The 19,228-nt window shown below is 41.3% G+C and overlaps 1 protein-coding gene across 6 annotated transcripts; it reads left to right on the plus strand.

The window, feature by feature from the left end:
- Positions 1–1,387: 1,387 nt before the first annotated feature.
- LOC133151442 (ETS-related transcription factor Elf-2-like) lies at positions 1,388–17,800 on the plus strand. Of its 6 annotated transcripts, none has more exons than XM_061274465.1 (10): positions 1,388–2,096; positions 7,472–7,640; positions 7,738–7,978; positions 12,807–12,917; positions 13,061–13,273; positions 14,180–14,263; positions 14,336–14,531; positions 14,615–15,016; positions 15,328–15,484; positions 15,937–17,800. In XM_061274465.1, exons 2-10 carry the CDS (start codon positions 7,566–7,568, stop codon positions 16,462–16,464), a joined length of 2,007 nt encoding a protein of 668 aa, XP_061130449.1. In that variant the 5' UTR covers positions 1,388–2,096; positions 7,472–7,565; the 3' UTR covers positions 16,465–17,800. The 6 variants fall into 6 exon arrangements, with proteins under 6 accessions (XP_061130449.1, XP_061130451.1, XP_061130450.1 ...); XM_061274467.1 differs by having other exon boundaries at positions 14,339–14,531; XM_061274466.1 differs by lacking the exon at positions 1,388–2,096 and adding an exon at positions 3,526–3,682.
- The last annotated feature ends 1,428 nt before the right edge of the window (positions 17,801–19,228 follow it).

Here is a 19,228-nt window from a genome sequence, read left to right on the forward strand (position 1 = left end):
CAATTGAGGTGTAGATGAAAACATTTGTTGCTGACTGTAATTACTTATAACTGTTAACATGAATGATTGTAATGAGCAAATACGTATGATGTCATTGTAACAGAAACTGGACAAATAAACAGTTCCATCCTAGGTTCCTGTTGACGCTCAATGTGCTGTGCTTGGAGAAACACTTGACAGACACAAAAACTATTGTTTGATCTAATAAAAAAAATATGAATATTATTTGGGTTTAACTGGAATATAATAATAATAATAACAACAACAACAATAACAACAATAATCTATCCATCCATCCATCCATCCATCCATCCATCCATCCATCCATCCATCCATCCATCCATCCATCCATCCATCCATCCATCCATCCATCCATCCATCCATCCATCCATCCATCCATCCATCCATCCATCCATCCATCCATCCATCCATCCATCCATCCATCCATCCAACCAACCAACCATCCATCCATCCATCCATCCATCCATCCATCCATCCATCCATCCATCCATCCATCCATCCATCCATCCATCCATCCATCCATCCATCCATCCATCCAGCCAGCCAGCCAGCCAGCCAGCCAGCCAGCCAGCCAGCCAGCCAGCCAGCCAGCCAGCCATCCATCCAGCCATCCATCCAGCCATTCATCCATTCTCTGTAGCGCTTTGTTCCTACGGGGGTCGCGGGCGTGCTGGAGCCTGTCCTGGCCGTCATCGGGCAGTAGGCGGGGGACTCCCTGAGTATCTTTTTTTATCTTGTGGAGGTGATGGTGGGTTTTGCTCATAGGCGCTCACATTTGATGTACATAAGTAAATCCAGAATATTGTGCAAAACACTTTCATATTTTCACAGGTTAAAGTGAAAAAGAGTAGGAATGCGCATAAGAATTTTGGTGGCAAATAATCATCATTTTAGACACTAGGGGACAAGAGAGTGTGACAAACCAAGCCAGAAATCAATATGCATTACAATGCTTGCCTCCCTTCTGTGACTTAGCCAAGCTGAGATGAAAATAACAAAACAGGAAGTCAATATCCAAAAATAGGCGGGCCAGTTTATTGTAAAGCTCATCCTCCCCAAAGCCCTTAATTGTTTCAGTGCCCTGAATTCTAGTGCTGTCATTACTTTTACAGAAAGGTCTATTCCACAAGTGCAAATGTTCAGATCGATGGAGTGTCTCTTTGATGCTCAATGGCCTGGGCTCCCCAAGATCTAAATCAAAAGCTCAATGAAGACGTGGAGTGTATATCAACATTTTTTTCCTTTTCTTTTCAACGCGGCGTGGTCATCCGGAGACGTTGAAAAATAACGTCTATTTTTCAAATTTCGTGTTGTGCGTCGTCATATGGGTGTCATACACTGCGCATGCGTGGAAAGAAATCGAGGCGGGAGTGAACGAGCTGGATCGGCGGAGTGTACAATCCAAATGTCGAGTGTGATGCGCCGAGGAACGTGTAGTAAAATAAAAAGAGGACAAACACGGTTTCCGACTACTGTGTTCTGTGCCATTGGATTTCCATGCCTCTTCCGACGACGATCCAGATTTTGCAGGCAACTCTGGCCTTTGAGCGAAATCTCCCCTGTGCCTCCGGACCATAGTCGGGAGGACCATATAACAAGAGTAGAAAGGCGGCAGAGAAAAAAAAGTACAGTACGTAGTGTAATGAACTGAAAAATCTATTAATAATAACGAAATAATTGTAATTTTAGACTTGTTATTAAAATTGACAACACCTAGGAAAACGCGGTGGGATGAGCTTCGAGATGTGACGTCACTCGTGTTTATTTGCATGAACAAACGGAGTCGATGAAGTATCAAAGAGAGCTACTGCATCGGCTGAAATAGCCACGCAGGCGGATTCATTGCTTTTCCACGATTGGCCGTGTTTTAGATGGAGCTTCTCTTTCCTTTCTTCTTGTTCTTGGCTAAAGACAGCCAAGGCTAACGCGGGGCTACGACGCGTCCACAAACTAACGACCTCCCTCAACAAGGCATGAACTCACTACCTCAGAGCAACCTCAATTCTAAACGCTGACCAGTGCGGAAATCAAGTTCTTCACCCACAGAAAAGAGATTAAAGGGGGAGAAATTAATAGTAAGTGAATTTATTATTATTCCGCACTGTTAACCACGTGATGTATTTGTTTGTGTGTGTTATTTTGACAGCTCAATCTCACCATTGCTAGCTAACGTTAGCAAGCCATATCGGTGTTCAGGTTGTGTTTTTTCAAGACGTAGGTGTGTCTATTTACTATTGAGCGTCAATCTAATCTGCAACTGGTCATACATAATGAAATAAAAACGCGATAGAAGAACTGGTTAGCCCAGTAATCTAACAACGTTGATGAGAAACGATGTCATCCCACCAACGACCCATTTTAGTGAGCTATTCCACTCCAGTTGTGACAAATGACAACCAGTAGTACCCACTATGTCAGACGGGTACTTGGCTTTGGAGTCGTTACTAGGTTATTCAGGACAATCAGTGAAATGGTGTCACCTTCCCAAATCACATCATACCTCAACCATCCAAATAATCCTGCCACCGGTATTACAGTTGAAATTGAACTCAAAGCAGTTTTAGATGCTTTGTAAATGCTATGATCATAATGTAGAGACTTTTGTGTACGGCATATGGTTGCTTTGAAATTCTATATATTTTTTTAATGAGATGTTTTGCAACATTGAATAGAGCTCGAGAGTCAAACCCACCTTCCCCTGTAATTGTGATTGTTTGCAGGATAAGAGGTATAGAAATTGGGTCCATAGAGCAAAATCCACAAAAGTAAATACACATTGCTGGAATTGACATCTTTGTTTCAGGTCAGATTGCCGTAGATTCTGCTCAGGTGCTGATGCTTCTTCTGATGTTTTGAACGTAGAACTTTACTAGTGTTTGCAATATATATTTTGCCTTATCCATACCTGGCATTCTTTCCCATCAGCAACACAAGACCTGAAAATAAAAATCGCGGATCACTTATTTGTACAAAACAAAAACACGTGGACATTTTGTATAACTGAAAAAGTAAATTGCATGTATACTTCAATATTTATTTCCTCCAGGATATTGTAATGAAAAGATGCACAATATCTATCTATCTATCTATCTATCTATCTATCTATCTATCTATCTATCTATCTATCTATCTATCTATCTATCTATCTATACTCATACAGACACGCACACACACACGCACACACACACGCGCACACACACACACACACACACACACACTGCACACTTGTATTTTAGATTTGAATGTAGAAATAATGTTGAAGGCCCATGAAAAATGTCTAGCTTGAAAAATTGCCAGATGGTAACATTTGTCTGGGCGATTGTGTATACAGTGTTGCATGTCTGTGAGCATTGGATGGGAGCACGACTGCAGGGCACAGGGCAGGGCGTTGTTTCTTTGCCAGTTGACCGAGTAACTCTCAACAAAAGTGCTGTTGTTGAAAAATCATGTGACTGTGTTACTGTGTGTGTTGGTTCCACCCCGGTCATGTGATGAGGGCAGGGCTATATGGAGCTGTGAGCTGCTCCTTCCACCACCGCATGCACACAGCATAGGCAAAGTGAGGAGATGGAGCGATGTGCGGTGGACACGGTAAGCTTTGGAAAGTCTGACACACTCTGGGAAGGAAAAAGAATATACAGAGGATGTCCTCATCTATTTTGTAAGTACATGAGATGGCCTTTCAATTTTTTTTGGGATTATCAGGATGATGTTGTCTTGTGACCAAGACTCTGCTAGACTGTAGCTACCTTGATCAAGAGGATAACCAAATGATCCTTTAACAATTATTTCCTTAATGCTATGTTTCCATTAAAGGGAGTTGTAAAATGTGATCTCAAGGCTTTTATCATATTTTCATTTAAAATGAGCAAGAAGACGATGTAGAGATGAATATATTTGTTCTACTACTAGAGTCTAATTGAAGTTGTACTTGTGAGAATTGTCTGTTTGAGGAGACCAATGGTTTCAACCACTGTGTTTGCAGTTGTCAAGCAGGTTCTATGATACCTGAATCAATGCAACGTGCAAGTCCAGCCTGAATGACTGGTCTCTTATCCATGTGTTTGTTTTGTTTGGACCCGTGCCCTGCATGTTTAATATTTCATATAATAAGGATGTTTGGATTTTCTACCAAGCCCATAAGTCTTTGCTGTCAGTATGACATCACAGTGGAATTTAGCACATATTGACCTGAAAGTCAAAAGACTCACTCCACACCCCTGACAGATTTTATTTGGCCAAGCCAGCAGATAAATAAGATAACTTTCGTTCAGAACATGCCTCGCTATGGCTAAGCAAAGAAATTGAGTGCACATGCCTAGTGCTAGGTTGAAAGGATGGGGGTTCAGACTGTCAGTGATCAGACAATACGCCGCACACTGCTTCACATTGATCTGCGTAGCTCTCATTCCAGAAGGAAGCCTTTTCTAAAGACAATATACGAGAAAGCCCTCGAAGAGTTTACTGAAGACAAGGACGTAGATCCTCTGAATCACGTCCTGTGGTTTGAGGATGCAAAGTTGAAATTGTGCATCTACAGTCCCTGACAACGTTCTGTCACTTATCCATGTGGTCGAAAGGAAAGCATATAACCTGCCTTTAAATTCATTCATTGGTTTTAGAAATGACTCGTATGAAAGCGGAAATTCTCCTGAATGAGGGGCATTGTATGAAAATAAATATGCTTTACTGCAGATATTTTGATAAGTCAGATTTTGGTAAAACAAACATTTTGTCGCTTTGTCATATTATGCTCCCAATCCTAGTTCACAGCCTCGCCTGTGCTCACCAATTGATCCGTTAAGTATTGGGTGTGTATAAGAAGAACCCCAGCACCTCAGTCAGACCTTCACTTGAACTGCAACTTGACCTCTGGCATAATAGAAGACCAGATCCACTGCAGAGATGGCAATATGAATAGCTTAAAATATCAAGACGTATTCGCTCTCTTACATTCCCAATCATAAAAGGGGTCCAATTTTGCAGCAGAATGGTGCTTCATCTCAGACATTCATCTCTACATCAAAGTTCTAGAACTGGCCACCCAGTCACCAGACATGAACATCATTGAGCATGTTTGGCGTAGAATGAAAGGAAGCTTAGAAGACAAAAGCAAAAAAAAAAAAAGAAAGCAGAACTCTAGGTGGCATTTAAGATGGCATTCTTTGCTATTCCTGATGACTTCATCAATAAATTAAATGAATCATTGTCGAACCGCATGGCACTCTTTGCTATTCCTGATGACTTCATCAACAAATTAAATGAATCATTGTCGAACCGCATGGATGCAGTCCTTCAAGCTCATGGAAGTCAGAGAAAATATTAAATATGTCTGTAATAGCACAACAACTTCGTTCACCAATTTATGTATTTGAGGTGAATTATTTGTTTGATTTTCACGTGTTTATTAAATGATCAGTATTGGCATACATTACACCTCATTCGGGAGAGTTTCAGCTTTTATATGTCACTTCTAAAGCCAATGAAGGAATTTAAAGACAAATTACAGAACTTCTGTCAGGGACCGGAGTTCACATGGTGTGTGTGGCAAGGAATGGCGGGGGGGATGTCATGGTCTTGTGATTTCCATGCATTATTTCAATATGGCTTTTCTGTAAATCAGCCGACACGAATTAAACACAACTTGAGGGAGACAATAGAATTTTTCTCATTAGATTTTATTGAGAACCAACTTAACTTTATTGATTTAAAAATGTATAAAAACCACAACATTGATATCAGACCCCTTTTGAGTTTGTAAACAATGTGGTGTCACTTTTGAGGGCGCAGCCTAGCTGCAGGCGTGTAGTCTCAGTGACCAAAATGAACGCAGGTATAGCCTCAGAGGATGACCGGGGCATCTGCTTAAAAAAATAGATGTGAGATTTAAAACAATATGTAATGAAATAAATACAATAACGTGTTCACACCGGGCCACCATTAATGTCAAACACTGATCACATAACAGGACATAAATTAAAAAGTAAAAACTGTCGTCCTCGTCCACTCTTCCGCTTCGAAACAAGATAGATGGATGGATGGATAGATGGATGGATAGATAGATAGATAGATAGATAGATAGATAGATAGATAGATAGATAGATAGATAGATAGATAGATAGATAGATAGATAGATAGATAGATAGATAGATAGATAGATAGATACTATCTATGTGGAAATGATAACTGATGTTTAATTCATAATTTCCCACTAGCACTAATTTGTATTATGTTTGTTGCAGTCAGCAAATTGCTTTTATTTAATTATAATTTCTGCACAAACAAAGACAGTTGGTGCGATGACTTATTGAAAGGCATAACATGAATATAGACAGTCATTTATTTGTTTTATATATACTACTCCACTTGGGGCCCTGTGGGTCTTTGTGTTTTTGCTATGGTTCCAGTTCATCCTATATTGATCTACAGCAGGACGCTTTTTGTTTTAGTGGATGACTTGTTTTCTTCGAGTAATGTTTGTCTGTAATAGCACAAAGGCACTTCCTGCTGGAAAAGCCAAAAGGAAGGAAACTCCTGCATGCCTTCAACTGCAAAGAATGCTGCAGCTGGATTATTTTAGTGACTCTAGATCAGTGTTTCCCCAACCACTGTGCCGCGAGAGATGTTCAGCTGTGCCGAGGAAAATTGTCCAATATTAATTGCGGTGCGCATTGTAAACAGGATCGCTGAAACACTGGTTAGTTAGTGCAAGGCCCGGTCAGCTACGTGCGTGGTGACTCAGAGAATCTTGAGATTTCATGTTGTGTCAGTCGGTCTGATTGTGCTGCATCGGCACATATTCAGTTTATGTGTGTGCTGCTGTGCACGTTTGCAAACTGACGGAAATCCCTGCATGCAGTTCAACCGGAGAACTTTGATTGTGCATTTTTCACCAACATAAAGTACACAGGCAAGTCGTGACACCGTCACTGTGATAACCACTCAGCTGCTGCCAGAACAGCAGGGCATCTTTAAACATGACTTTGTTCTTATTGTCGCAATATTTATAGAGCTAGTCTAAAACAGTAAACACAGTCATATTATTTCTTTTGGATTTTAATCACAATAGTTTATATTTTACACTGTCTAAAACTGTTACTTTTGTTAGAAAAAGGAAATACAATTTAAAATATATATTTGTTTTTAATTCAATTATTCAGCTCTCTCTATCCGTCCAACCCCGTATAGGAAATGACTAATTGGATAGAAATTTCTTGACGTCTTTCGTCATGAAATACCTGATTTTAAGATGTGCGTAACACTTTTGTAACACAGATTTTTGGTGGTGGTGTGCCTTGAGATCTTTTCAAATGAAAAGATCTCCGTGGAGGAAAAAAGGTTGGGAAACACTGCTCCAGATAACCCTTAAACTTGTGTTTTGCAAAAACTCACTTGATTATTCTCATTATTTTATTTGTTTCATTGTTTGATTTGTGTGTTCTCTTTCCAGGGTCTATCTTGCTCTACAAGCGGTGGAAGCCACCAAGCAGAGGTGCTGTGGGGAGTCACAGGCTGTGACTGCCAATCGCAGAGGAGCATGAGTCATGACCTCAGTGGTACTGGTTGACAGCAGTGGGACAGTGGTCGAGTACGTCACAGCTGTGGAAGACCCACAGCAGGTTAGTTGAGTATAAACACACGCATGCACGCACACACACTAACTAGCTCATTGGTGTAATATTTTTGACCGTCTTTCTTGCTACATGTCCCCGGCAGGATGGTGAATTTGATGTGGAGCTGGAGATGGAGGGTGACGTGGAGGGCGAGTGTGAAGTTGAAGAGGTAGAGGATGCAAGAGAGGCTGAGAACTACACAACTGTCATTGTGGAGGAGGTTCCTGGTGCCATCTTATCTGAGGAGCTCGGTTCCTCAGCCCAGGTGGTGGTGTGTGGTGACGAAACGTACATAATGCAAGAAGTGAGCAATGAGCAGGATGTGGAGTCAGAAAAGGGGGCAGGTGAGACATGACTTCTTCTGTATTACCTATCAGGACTATTAGTGGCACTTAAATTTACCTGTAATCGTACTTGCCAAACCATTAGAACTAAAGCCCCTACCTTATTGTGATGTAATGTACAATACAAATATAATAACTCAGTTTTGCAGGACAAATCAATTTAATAATAATATTGTTTCAAATTTAAAAATCCTGATTTACACTGAAAAAGTCACAATTCAGATTATTTGCTCCCAAATAGTACAATTCCGTCAAAAATCCCTTGGAATCAGCAGATAGGAAGTGAACACCAACTGTACACTCACATCACGGGATATGGTCTTTAAGGCTAAATAATAGGGGTGTAACGTATTGATATAATGCTCTACGATTTATTGGCCTAGATGCTAAACGTAAACATCGATTTATATCGCCGTGTTTGACCTCGGACATTGGACGCGACTTTATTTTGAAATCCAGTTCATTGTTGCTTGCTTCCTCTTTCTGGGAGCAGTGCGCGCCGCGGCGTTGTGTTGTGAGCAGAGCAGGCACGTGAAAGGGGAGTCGACAACTAGTATGCGGCTCCTGGGCTGGTGCTATGGCTAATGTCCAAAAAGATGAGAAAATTTGCGCCCCTTTAGGCTTCAAGTCATTAGTTTGGAAGCACTTTGGATTCCAAAGAAAAGATGGCTCAACGGACAAGACACGTGCAGTTTGTAAATCCTGCCATGCGGTGATCAAATATTCAGGGAGGACAAATCTCGCCGCACATTTAAAGAAAAAACACGACATCAAAGTTCAGTATTAAAATAAGCACTTTGTATACTACAATACTCTTGTAATTTCCTAAACAAAGAGTTTGCAGTACCTTGTTGATTTTGCGTATGAATTGTTATAAATCAGGATATTGATCTATATTTTTTATTAAAAAAAAATATGTATATATCGATCGTAGAGCACTATATCGCGATATATCGTGAATGAATCGCAGCAGGCTTTAAGATATCGGCAAATATCGTATCGTAGTTCTTTGTATCGATATGATATCGTATCGTGACAAAACCCGCGATTTACACCCCTACTAAATAATTAATGGGCACAATAATTTGAATGAAATATAGAAAACTAAGACCATGGACAATTGTAGTGCTTTCAAAATATCAGCAAGATTGCTGTAATTTACGAACGATGAAGGTGGTATGTTTGGGAGTGTTACATTGGAATACTGGCTTGCAGCTCAGCTTTCAAAGGAAAAGCATCATCATGCCCTGCTTCAGTTTGACCCCCCCATATAGAAACAGAATGACAGAAAGCTAGATTACAAGTTTTGTTGAATGGATGGAGCTTCTTACTGTACTTGACCACAGTGTGTGCACATTTGAAACTTGTGATCTGATCACTCCCATCATTAAGCGGCACAGACACGCACTGCCCTCTTGTGGACAAGGTGCCCAATAATAGTTTTTGTTTAACCATTGTTTTACACATTTAAATTCAGTGCAGTTGATTGATTGATTGATTGATTGAATATTTATTGATCCCCAGGGGTGGGGAAATTCAGGCCCCAGCAGTATCCATACCACAGAGTGGGTATACAAAAAACACACAGATGGCATGAGCGCAACTCAATAGGCTCTCACAAGGCTGCCACACAACGGCGCCACAAAGAAAGTCAGAAAGTGCACAAGATAAAAGCCATCAAAGCAAATCAAAGCTAAAAGACAAAGGAAAAAAAAGCAACAGCGGCCACCTAGCACCCCTCAATACAAGAGAACACCCCAAAACACACAACTTAGAAGTTGTAGTGTAATTGCTTACCCGATTCAACTTTTTGAATCAGGTCATGCTTATTGTAGTAAAATGATCCCTTTGGTTGAACCTTTCTGTGTTGAGCTTGCATGTTGTCTAAGAGCGTGGGTTCTTTCTGGTACCTAGCCTTCTCCTTAAGTCTACATATTCGCTAGGCTAAAGGTTTTGTTTTTGACAAGAGATGAGTCCATGGTGTACCTTGCACCACCTTGCAAGCTGGAAGAGTGAGTAGTGTGTCTGCCTCTCAGTTTGGAGTTCGAATCTGCTGCGGCCACCCTGTCTAAAGTATATTATTTTTCTATTTATGTATATATATACTGTATGTGTATATGCACATATGTATGGACACATTTTATTATTTGCGTGAATACATACATACATACATAAAGATTATATAGTATGTGTGCACAGGTTTGGACAAATTGTTTTTTTAATTTGCAAGAATTCAGCCAAATCGTAAAACTGTTAAAAAAAAGAAAAAACTTAGGAAAAGGTGTCTTTTGTTTGGCTGAGAAGTTAATTTTAAATACGACGGTGTTATAAGCTTCCACGCCTCACTGCAGCTTTAGCTGACGTCTTTACGCGAGTGGCGAGCGCAACGGAAGGATTTCCTGTGTCGGTCGCGGAAGAATATATCACTGGGTCGTAACATGCTCATTTGAATTCGACGATTTCTACAAGCCGCGGAGTGATCTGCGATAGTTGCTTCCCGTACAATTCAGTGAGAAGTCAATGTGAATCTTCAGCAAGGGGAAACATGGCGACTTCGCAACGTGACGGGCACGCAAACCAGCTTGATCTACTCATCAGAGCCGGTAATATAATGTTATGTACCGTTAACCAAATCCGACAGTAGTTGCAATGCATGCCCTGCGTTAACCTAGACCGCGGTCGCTCACACGCCAGACTAGGCTGCTGGAGTAATGGAGGACTATCAGGAAGTGATCACCTTGGTAGCAACCTGCGGTGCTTTGCGAACGTTCCGGGAGTTCTTTAAGCTTTTCTTTTTTTTCTTCAAAGAGGGAAATATACTCAGAGCACACCTGTTTGCATGCTTAGCCATTAGTCTGCAATATGATTATTTTGCATGTGGGACTGTACAGTTCAGCCTCAATGTGTTGGAGAATAACGGGTGTCGGAGCGGCCGTGGAAAACCAGGAAGTGCAAAACTGTTGTCTATCCTACGTCTTTGCCACGCTGTCTGACTGGAAGGACATGTGGATTTAGTTTTAGTAGTTGATATTCGCCACATTCGAGCATATGTTGCCTTTTCATCTCTGAGGACCATTAATATTTTTGTTTTTCACCGCAAATGACTTTTCAAGAGTACATTTGTTGCGGTAATTTAAATGACCCCCCCCATTGTGTTCTGCGGCGATTGAAATTTGGCCGTTTGATTAGAATTCTCTCACATGAACCGTGTTTTATTATTTTAGATTTAAAATTTAATGTTCCTATTGTTTCCGTTATTCTGTTTTGTGCCTGTGGTCGCAGCGTGGGGCGGCCTCCCTTCTCGCCTCTCCTCCCTTTAGTCGGTGTGCTGATCGGATTCAAGTCTTCCTCCGCACCGACTAAATATTTTGGTGTTATCGCAACTGTGTGCAATTTCTAACAATTATTTTGTGAGAAAACATCGCCATAACCATCTTGTTAATCGAAATTGTCAACGTTTTAAGTACTATTTTGATGGCGGAAGCGTTGTCTGAAAGGAGGTGGTAATCGTATTTTGATTGACATCCCTCCAACCAAATGGCGTTCGTCTGTGTTAGAAACGTCATTGGTTACGCAGTCTTGACGCAACGAGGGGCGGATCTAGAACCGATGCTTTATCCAATGGTTGGCGCTGTGCTCGTTGAGTGACAGCAGAATTTGTACGCTTATTTGAAGAGAACTGGAGGGAAAGGTTTAGGAGTGTAAACACGGAAGTCATTCGCAGCACTACTTTTTTGTTCTATTCTGCGCTATTCCTGGCTTAGTTACGGATTAACACATTTGTTATAAATGTTTCAGTTTGTAATCTACCAATATCTTAATCGCTCAGAGGAAAGTTTCAAGAGAAGTATTGACGCAGTGTTTACAGACTGAATGGTGAAACTGCCGACCGCGGTATCGGTACCGACTTTTTTCCGACATTTCAACCGCGGCTTGGTAGCATCCCTTCAACGTCCGGGAAGTGAAGGAGCTGACAAGGGACTCTTCCCTCTGCTTTCTACCTTTCAATGAATCAATGAATCAATGAATCAATTTCTTTTCAAAATTTTAATGAGTTGATCATAGTTGGCCAAAGATTTGTTGGGAATTGTAATAAATATTTGCTTTATTTTTTTCTCGCTGTAAAGCCTGTTGTTAAATTAGTAAGGCACATTGTATTGAAACTTAATGGTTCCTCTCTCGACTGTTGTTTTTAATTTCATCATGTGGGCTTACTATGGACATCTCCCATCACGTCCTGTGAGTTTTAGAGCTGGGCGGATGGGTGTCAATCTAAAGATAGCAGCCCCATGTAGTACCTATCGCTTCAGTGCAATTGCCAAACATGGTGAGCAGGCAGTGATAGGGTCTCGTGTTTCCCACCACTGATTGACAACAGCAGGTGCTCTATTTTTTTTTTTTTTTTCAGGAGCCAAAACATGCCCACACCAAATGTTATTTCTTTAGATAATTGTTTGTCTTAATGGTGTGTCCTAACTACCAAGAAAAAATGAGTTACTGAAATGGGTTCTGTCTGTTTTTTGTTTGTTTGTTTGTTTGTTTTTTTCTTTGGGAGAGGGGGGTGGATGAATGTTGCAAGGGTGGATTTTTATTATTTTTGTTTTTGACCCCTCGTGTCATTCTCCACTATTTTATAAAGACATGAGTTTTCTCATCCCAGTTTATCCTCAAATATAACTAAACCTGTCTCTAGGGGGCGCCATTAAATCATTTATAGCATGGTGTATTTTAAATACATTGTGGTCTGGCCATATTTTTAAGCAGCAAGATCATTAATATGAATATTTCTCAATATTGTTGTTGATGGATTGTGTTTTTGTTTTTCCAGTTGAGGCTTCTGTCCATGGCAGTGTGCACTGCTCTGACAAGACCATCGAGGCTGCTGAGGCTCTACTTCACATGGACTCACCATCCAGTGTCAGAGAAGATTGTAGTCCAGGTAAGATGTTTTTCATTCGCATTGATAATGTCCTTGTAGTGTTAAGCGTAAGTGTTCAGCATACATATACTTACTGTAATTTGAAGCCAAAGTAATCTAAGCTCACACATCCCTCTCGGGTTTATCCCTCTTCTTCCATCTAGAATCTTTCATCCCGCCTTATGTAGCAACACCAGAATTCCTCCATGCTGCCATGCGTCCAGACATCGCGGGGACGGAGGTTGAGATATCAACAGAGGAGTGCTGCGAAGATGATGAAGATGATATCGATGAGGATGATGATGATCAAGATATTGGCCGCTTGATAGAGGAGCCAGAGGCGGAACAGGACCATGAGCCTGTCAGGAAAAGGAGAGGTAGATGGAAAGCACTCTTCACATTACCAATCAAAGCAATGAAACAGGTTCTCCAAACTCACTCTTAAAGGTGTTATCTTACCTTAAAAACCACCAAGTGCACCACAACAATTTTGTTCACTGTAGTTGAAGTATCCCAGTAGCACTGCCTAGTGGTCGGCTCTGAGTCATTGCATGGGCAATGCATGTTGAAAAGCAAAACTTCCAGTGGGTGTTTGTGGCACGACACACTAAAAGCTGGAAGTAGAAGGAGGAAGCGAAAGTGGTTGACGTCGCGGGCAGATGACGATGACGTATTGAGACGAAAAAAAATAATGGCAAACGTGTGGGAGCATTTTAGACTGAAATGAAGGTGAGCACCGTGATGTGTAATAGTTTTAACACGGGTATTGCTCTCACGCCAAGTGTAGCGCTGCATAGGAGCTGACAAGAGTTCAAAATAACGCAGTGTAAATGTGGCGGAATAAACTGTTGATTCTATAGTATAGTTTTCACTCCGACCTTGCTGGAATCACGTTCGTTCCAACAAACTGCAACCAATTATACATGCAGAACAGTCCAGAAACGAGAAATGAAGTAATATCGTAGCAGAACGTGTTTGTGCCATCATGATTATTATCAAGCTAAACATTCAAGGGGATGTTAATGTTTGATCAGGGCTCATTCGATCACTCGTCCACATGTTCAATCATGGTTTTCCTAAAATTGCCAACATTTCCGAATCCCGCTAAGATTCTTCAACACGCGCGCACTATGGGAATAGTGGTTGTATTGGCGTTGTCACATTTCGTTAATTTTTCCGTGTCATTGAAGATGTACATAGAATTGGGCACTTGAACTTGTGCCATAAACGCTTTAAAAAAAGATGATGGCAATTTTGTCATGTTTCTTTCTTTGACTTTCTAGCTGGACGGAAACTGAAAACACATCAGTCCTATTCTAACGGCTCAGTTGATCTCGGTCTCAGGAAGAAATCGAGAGAAGGCAAAGGTAATGCGTCGTGTCAATGGAATCAACTTGAGCCTGAGGCCCAGATGAACATTTGAGTGATTTAATATTCAGCAGGAAGCACCATCTACTTGTGGGAGTTCCTGTTGGACCTCCTGCAGGATAAGAATACGTGTCCGAGATACATTAAGTGGACGCAGAGGGAAAAGGGGATCTTTAAGCTGGTGGACTCCAAGGCCGTGTCCAAGCTATGGGGAAAACACAAGAACAAGCCAGACATGAACTATGAGACCATGGGACGGGCACTCAGGTGAGGAAGCCGCCTCGCTCGCCACCTTTCTCTTGGTGCTTTCTGCACTTTCACTTCACCAACATGATGTGTTCCTTTTCTAGATATTACTACCAGCGGGGCATCCTTGCCAAAGTTGAGGGCCAGCGCCTGGTTTACCAGTTTAAAGAAATGCCCAAAAACCTTGTGATAATCGACGACGACAAAACGGACATGTCTGTCGCCGACGTGCCGATGCGCTCTGAGACGACGGCGTCCTATCAACGCATCTTGCAACCGCCAGACGTCCTGCTGAAGGGCTCCCAGGTGTCCTTCAGAAAAACCTCCGAGATGTCCTTCAGAAAGCCTAACATCCTGCGTGGCGGCAACAGAGCCAATGTGGCCCAATCTCCTGTTGCCGCAAGCAACAACGGCGCGGCAGGCGCTGACGTGAGGACGGCGACCACCTTGGGAGACGGGAGCCTGATTCAACAGGCGGCTGTCCTTTCGAACACTTCCGGTCCCAGGTGAGATGGTGCAAGTTCTATTTGAACAATTCATTTTCGATTAAAGAAAAAAAAAAAAAAAAATCAACCTTGAGTAAAAGTCCAGATTTTAGAAACCATCTTTTTGCATTTGATTGATAAATAGCATAGTTCAGTTTAACTTGCATGAAATTAGCATAATACTGAAATGTCTTTAATGGCAATATTGACGTTTCCTGTTAAGAACCAGCAACTTAAGCCAATAATCAATTGAAAAAAAAATCAAAGTTTGAAACTTCCCAACATTTTGCAATCATCGCATCATCCATACGGTTATTATGAATGCTTTCCAGGACGCTGCGAGTGGCCATGCAGGTACCGGTCGTTATGACATCGTTGGGCCAGAAGATCTCAACAGTGGCCATGCAGCAGCCAGCAGTAAGGACGGGGGCTGGTACCCATACCACCCTCCTGTCCAGTGCTTCTGGAGCCACCAACTCTCAACAGAAGGTGTGTTGATTTCAATATTGGAATTTTCTAATACTTCATAAATGTGCTTTACTACATAAAATGCCCTCCCACAATTAAATAACTAAAAGGAATTCGGTCACAGTTCATTGCTTCTGGTGGGCATCCAGGGATGTCATTTCTAAAATTGCTCACAGGATGTGAATACATTAAAAAAAAATTTTTTTAACATTTCCAATGTAAATGAGTGTTTTAACTACACACTGTTGTAATTTCTGGAAAAATAAATGAATTTTAAGTCAGGTAAATTAATTAGGCTTGTTAATTTTCGACTGCATCTTATACATGGTCTGCCATCTTAACGAAAATGTGGAACACGGTAGCCACATAAATTGAAACTGGCACGCAAGGTATGCTTATTATAAACCCATCTATTTCACAGTCAACTTTCCGCAATATGTCAGTATCGTAATGGTTTAATCTGTTGGCCCTAGGTTGTGATCCAAACCATCCCCACCATGGTCCCAGCCACTGCGGAGAATGGTGAGAAGATCACCGTCCAGCTGGCCAAGATTATCACCATCCCGGCTCACCAGTTCGCTCAGTGTCAGCTGCAGACCCCCACGGGTGCTGCCAAGTCCGGTGTTGGCACGCCGACGGCCGGTATCAGTCTCCTAGGAAGCCCCCTAACGATGCAGACCTTGGCCTCGGTCGGCATGGCCTCGGGAGCACAGGTGATGAGACTGTCTGTGCCCGCGCAGGCGGAACAACCAACGGCAGCAGCGCAGTCAGGGAGCGCGGGGGATGCAGTGACAGCACAACCTCACTTAATCGGTGGCGTTTTTAATGGTTCGGAGCTGGTGGTGGGAGCGGACGAGCTCAATCCTGCCGCCGTCCAAGCGCTGCAGGTTCCCGTCACGATTGCTGTCCCGCAAAATGAAGCAAATGCCCAAAGCATCCTGTCGGATGTAGTAATCAAGCTGGAGACCCCCGAATTGAAGATGGAAGAGCCAGAATGTTGAGATCCACTAATCCCTTTTTTCTCCTTGCTTTGTACATGAAACTGTTTTTATTACTCTTGTTAATAACTAGCAGCAGACAAACTTAACGCCTCCTGAAAGCCGTTATTTTTTTAATTTAGTTGTGCCCCCCCTTCCCCTCCTTCCTTTGGGGTGAAACCTTCCTCTTCCAGTACGCATGATGTGTTTCAGCCAAGCCTGTAAAGTGATGAACTCTCACGCGGAGGCCAACATGCAAATAGGAACACACAAACCTGAAAGGGACCAACCCACATCACTACTGCTACACTCGCTCGCAATGGACCGACGTCAATAGTAACAAGTGTCATTCAGGAAAATGAAATTTTTGCTGAAAGTGTAGAACTGTGTAAGAAGCCTGATTGATTTTTTTTTTTTTTTTTTGTCCTGCAACTGTCAAACCAGCAATTTGTACTTCAGTTATTGTGCAAATCAAATGTGTGTCTGTGTGTGCACGCGCGCTTGTGGTGCTACATTGCTCCTGAAACAGTCGATAGATGGCTCGTAAACAGTAGTTGACAGAGATAACAACAGTGCAGCCTTTGATTTTAATTTTGATGTCCATGTACTTTATGAACTGTAGGTTGAATTTAGTTTTATTTGTAATTTTGTGTGTGTGTGTGCGTGCGTGCGTGTGTGTGTGTTTTCATAACTTGTACCAAGCACAGTATTACAGAAACGAGATCTAACATCTGCAAAGAGTGTAGCAGAGCTGGGAGCTTTGGGATAAAAAGAACTGGTTTGTTTCTCAATTTAACAACTAATCAATCTTTATTATTTGAATTTAAAGAGATAATTGAACCAATGAGGAGTCAAAAAAATGTCATTAAATATGTAAAGACTTATCTTTTTATGAGTTGAGAATTTGATTGTAGCAATACAACCAAACCATCCAAATTTAACTATCTGTACTCTGAAATTATCAAGCTGTAAATGCATTAGTGCTTTGTATCAACAACCTCAAGTTTGGTAATGTTTGAGTTTTTTTTTTTTTTTTTAATGATTGACTTTGAGCCAGTGCACACTGCCATGTCTCAGATAAAAATCAATAGGAATATGTATATAACCTTATTTCTCTACTTGCTAACGGATGTATAGCGTATTCTGAATGTGATGTCAGTCAAGTCCCAGGTCACTTAAATAAGGTCATTTTTTTCCTTTCACATTGGCCCTACACCTACATTTCATTTTTTTTTATCTAAAAAGAGGAAAATATAGAAGTTTTGCGTTCAGACTGAACTGTTTGTATATTCAACATTTGAAGTATATTCTATTTTGTTGTACTCTTGTTTCAAAGTGTATTAAAGTAGATTTTACTGAAGCAAGGTAACACGCTTGTTTTTTTGTTTTTTTTTAATGTTGGGGCGCAATAACAACTGGCAAACTGACATAATGATTACCTAGTAGTTATTCCCACAGTGGTTGGTCACAGCAATAACTTCAGTTGGATAAAGTGAAAAGTAAAAGTCAAAAAGCTAACCAAAGTCAGATATTGCTTTTGAGTTGAACAACATTGGCATTAAGTTTCTTAATGGTACACTGGGGAATGTATGCCCTTTGTAAGCATATAGTGTGCTAAATTAGCAGTATTAATACCTGGGATATTTTTTTCAGCTTGTAATGTGAAAACAATATCCTACTGCATATGCAAACAATATGACAAAATTGTATATATATATATATAACAATATTATTCCACTCAGTTTGCTAGCAGCATGTTACACTTTCAGTCAAAATTTGTGCGGATTTAAATAATATATTGTGCACATTTGTCCATCTTGAAGGTAGAGAACTGAAACTAGTGATATGCATTCCAGTTCTTTTAAGCGAACAAAATCTTTGGAATCAGTTCACTCAAAAGATTCGTTCAATCAAAAGAATCGTTCACCGAATCATTTGCTACACTTTATTTATTTATTTTTACCTCGTGTGGTGTACCTATTGAAGTGTCCATGAGGTGTACCTAAAAACAGGCCACTTCATTAGGGAAAAATCATGGCTAAAGCTTAACTAAAAGGGAAAAGTGCCACACCCGCCCTCACCCCCACTCTCTGATTGGCTGTTTGATATGTGATCTCACTCGGACACTCTATTAGGTACACCAGCATTTTCAAGTGTACCTAATACAGTGCTTCTCAAATAGTGGGGGGGGGCGCGTGTGACCCTGGGGAACAGGCTTTTTTTTTGGCAGTACTAGAATAAAGTGTAATTGCGCGTTTACTACAGCAGGGGGCAGTGGCGCTCTCATTGTTACTTCTGTCACGTTTGCGACAGTGCAACATTTTACGACTTACAAGACAAGTTAGGATAGTCACGGTGGGGAGGGGGGGCGCGAATAGTTTTCTTCTTGCTAGGGGGGGGGCGTAACAGAAAATAATTGAGAAGCACTGGTTTAAATAAAGGTTAACCTAAAAAAAAAAAAAAAAAAAAAAAAAAAAAAAAAAGTGAACCCTGAACTTTGAACCCGCGGTGACCCCGCGGTGACCCCGTGGTGACCCCTGGGTGACCCCTGGGTGACCTTTGAACCCTGAACTTTCAACTCTAGTTAAAAATTGAAAATGTGCACATGACCCCGTGAACTTTGAACCGACCTTTGACCCCTGGGTGAACTTTGAACCGTAAACTTTGACCTTTGACCCCTAGCTAATTACGTTTTTTTTTTTTTTAAACCGGCATAGCAGAACGATCCATGGTCTTCAGATGCCGCGCTGTCGCCATCTCCTGGTCAGTTAGTGAAATGCTTTTGCTG

This window comes from Syngnathus typhle, linkage group LG3 (genome assembly GCF_033458585.1).
Source record: "Syngnathus typhle isolate RoL2023-S1 ecotype Sweden linkage group LG3, RoL_Styp_1.0, whole genome shotgun sequence".
Classification (NCBI taxonomy): domain Eukaryota; kingdom Metazoa; phylum Chordata; class Actinopteri; order Syngnathiformes; family Syngnathidae; genus Syngnathus; species Syngnathus typhle.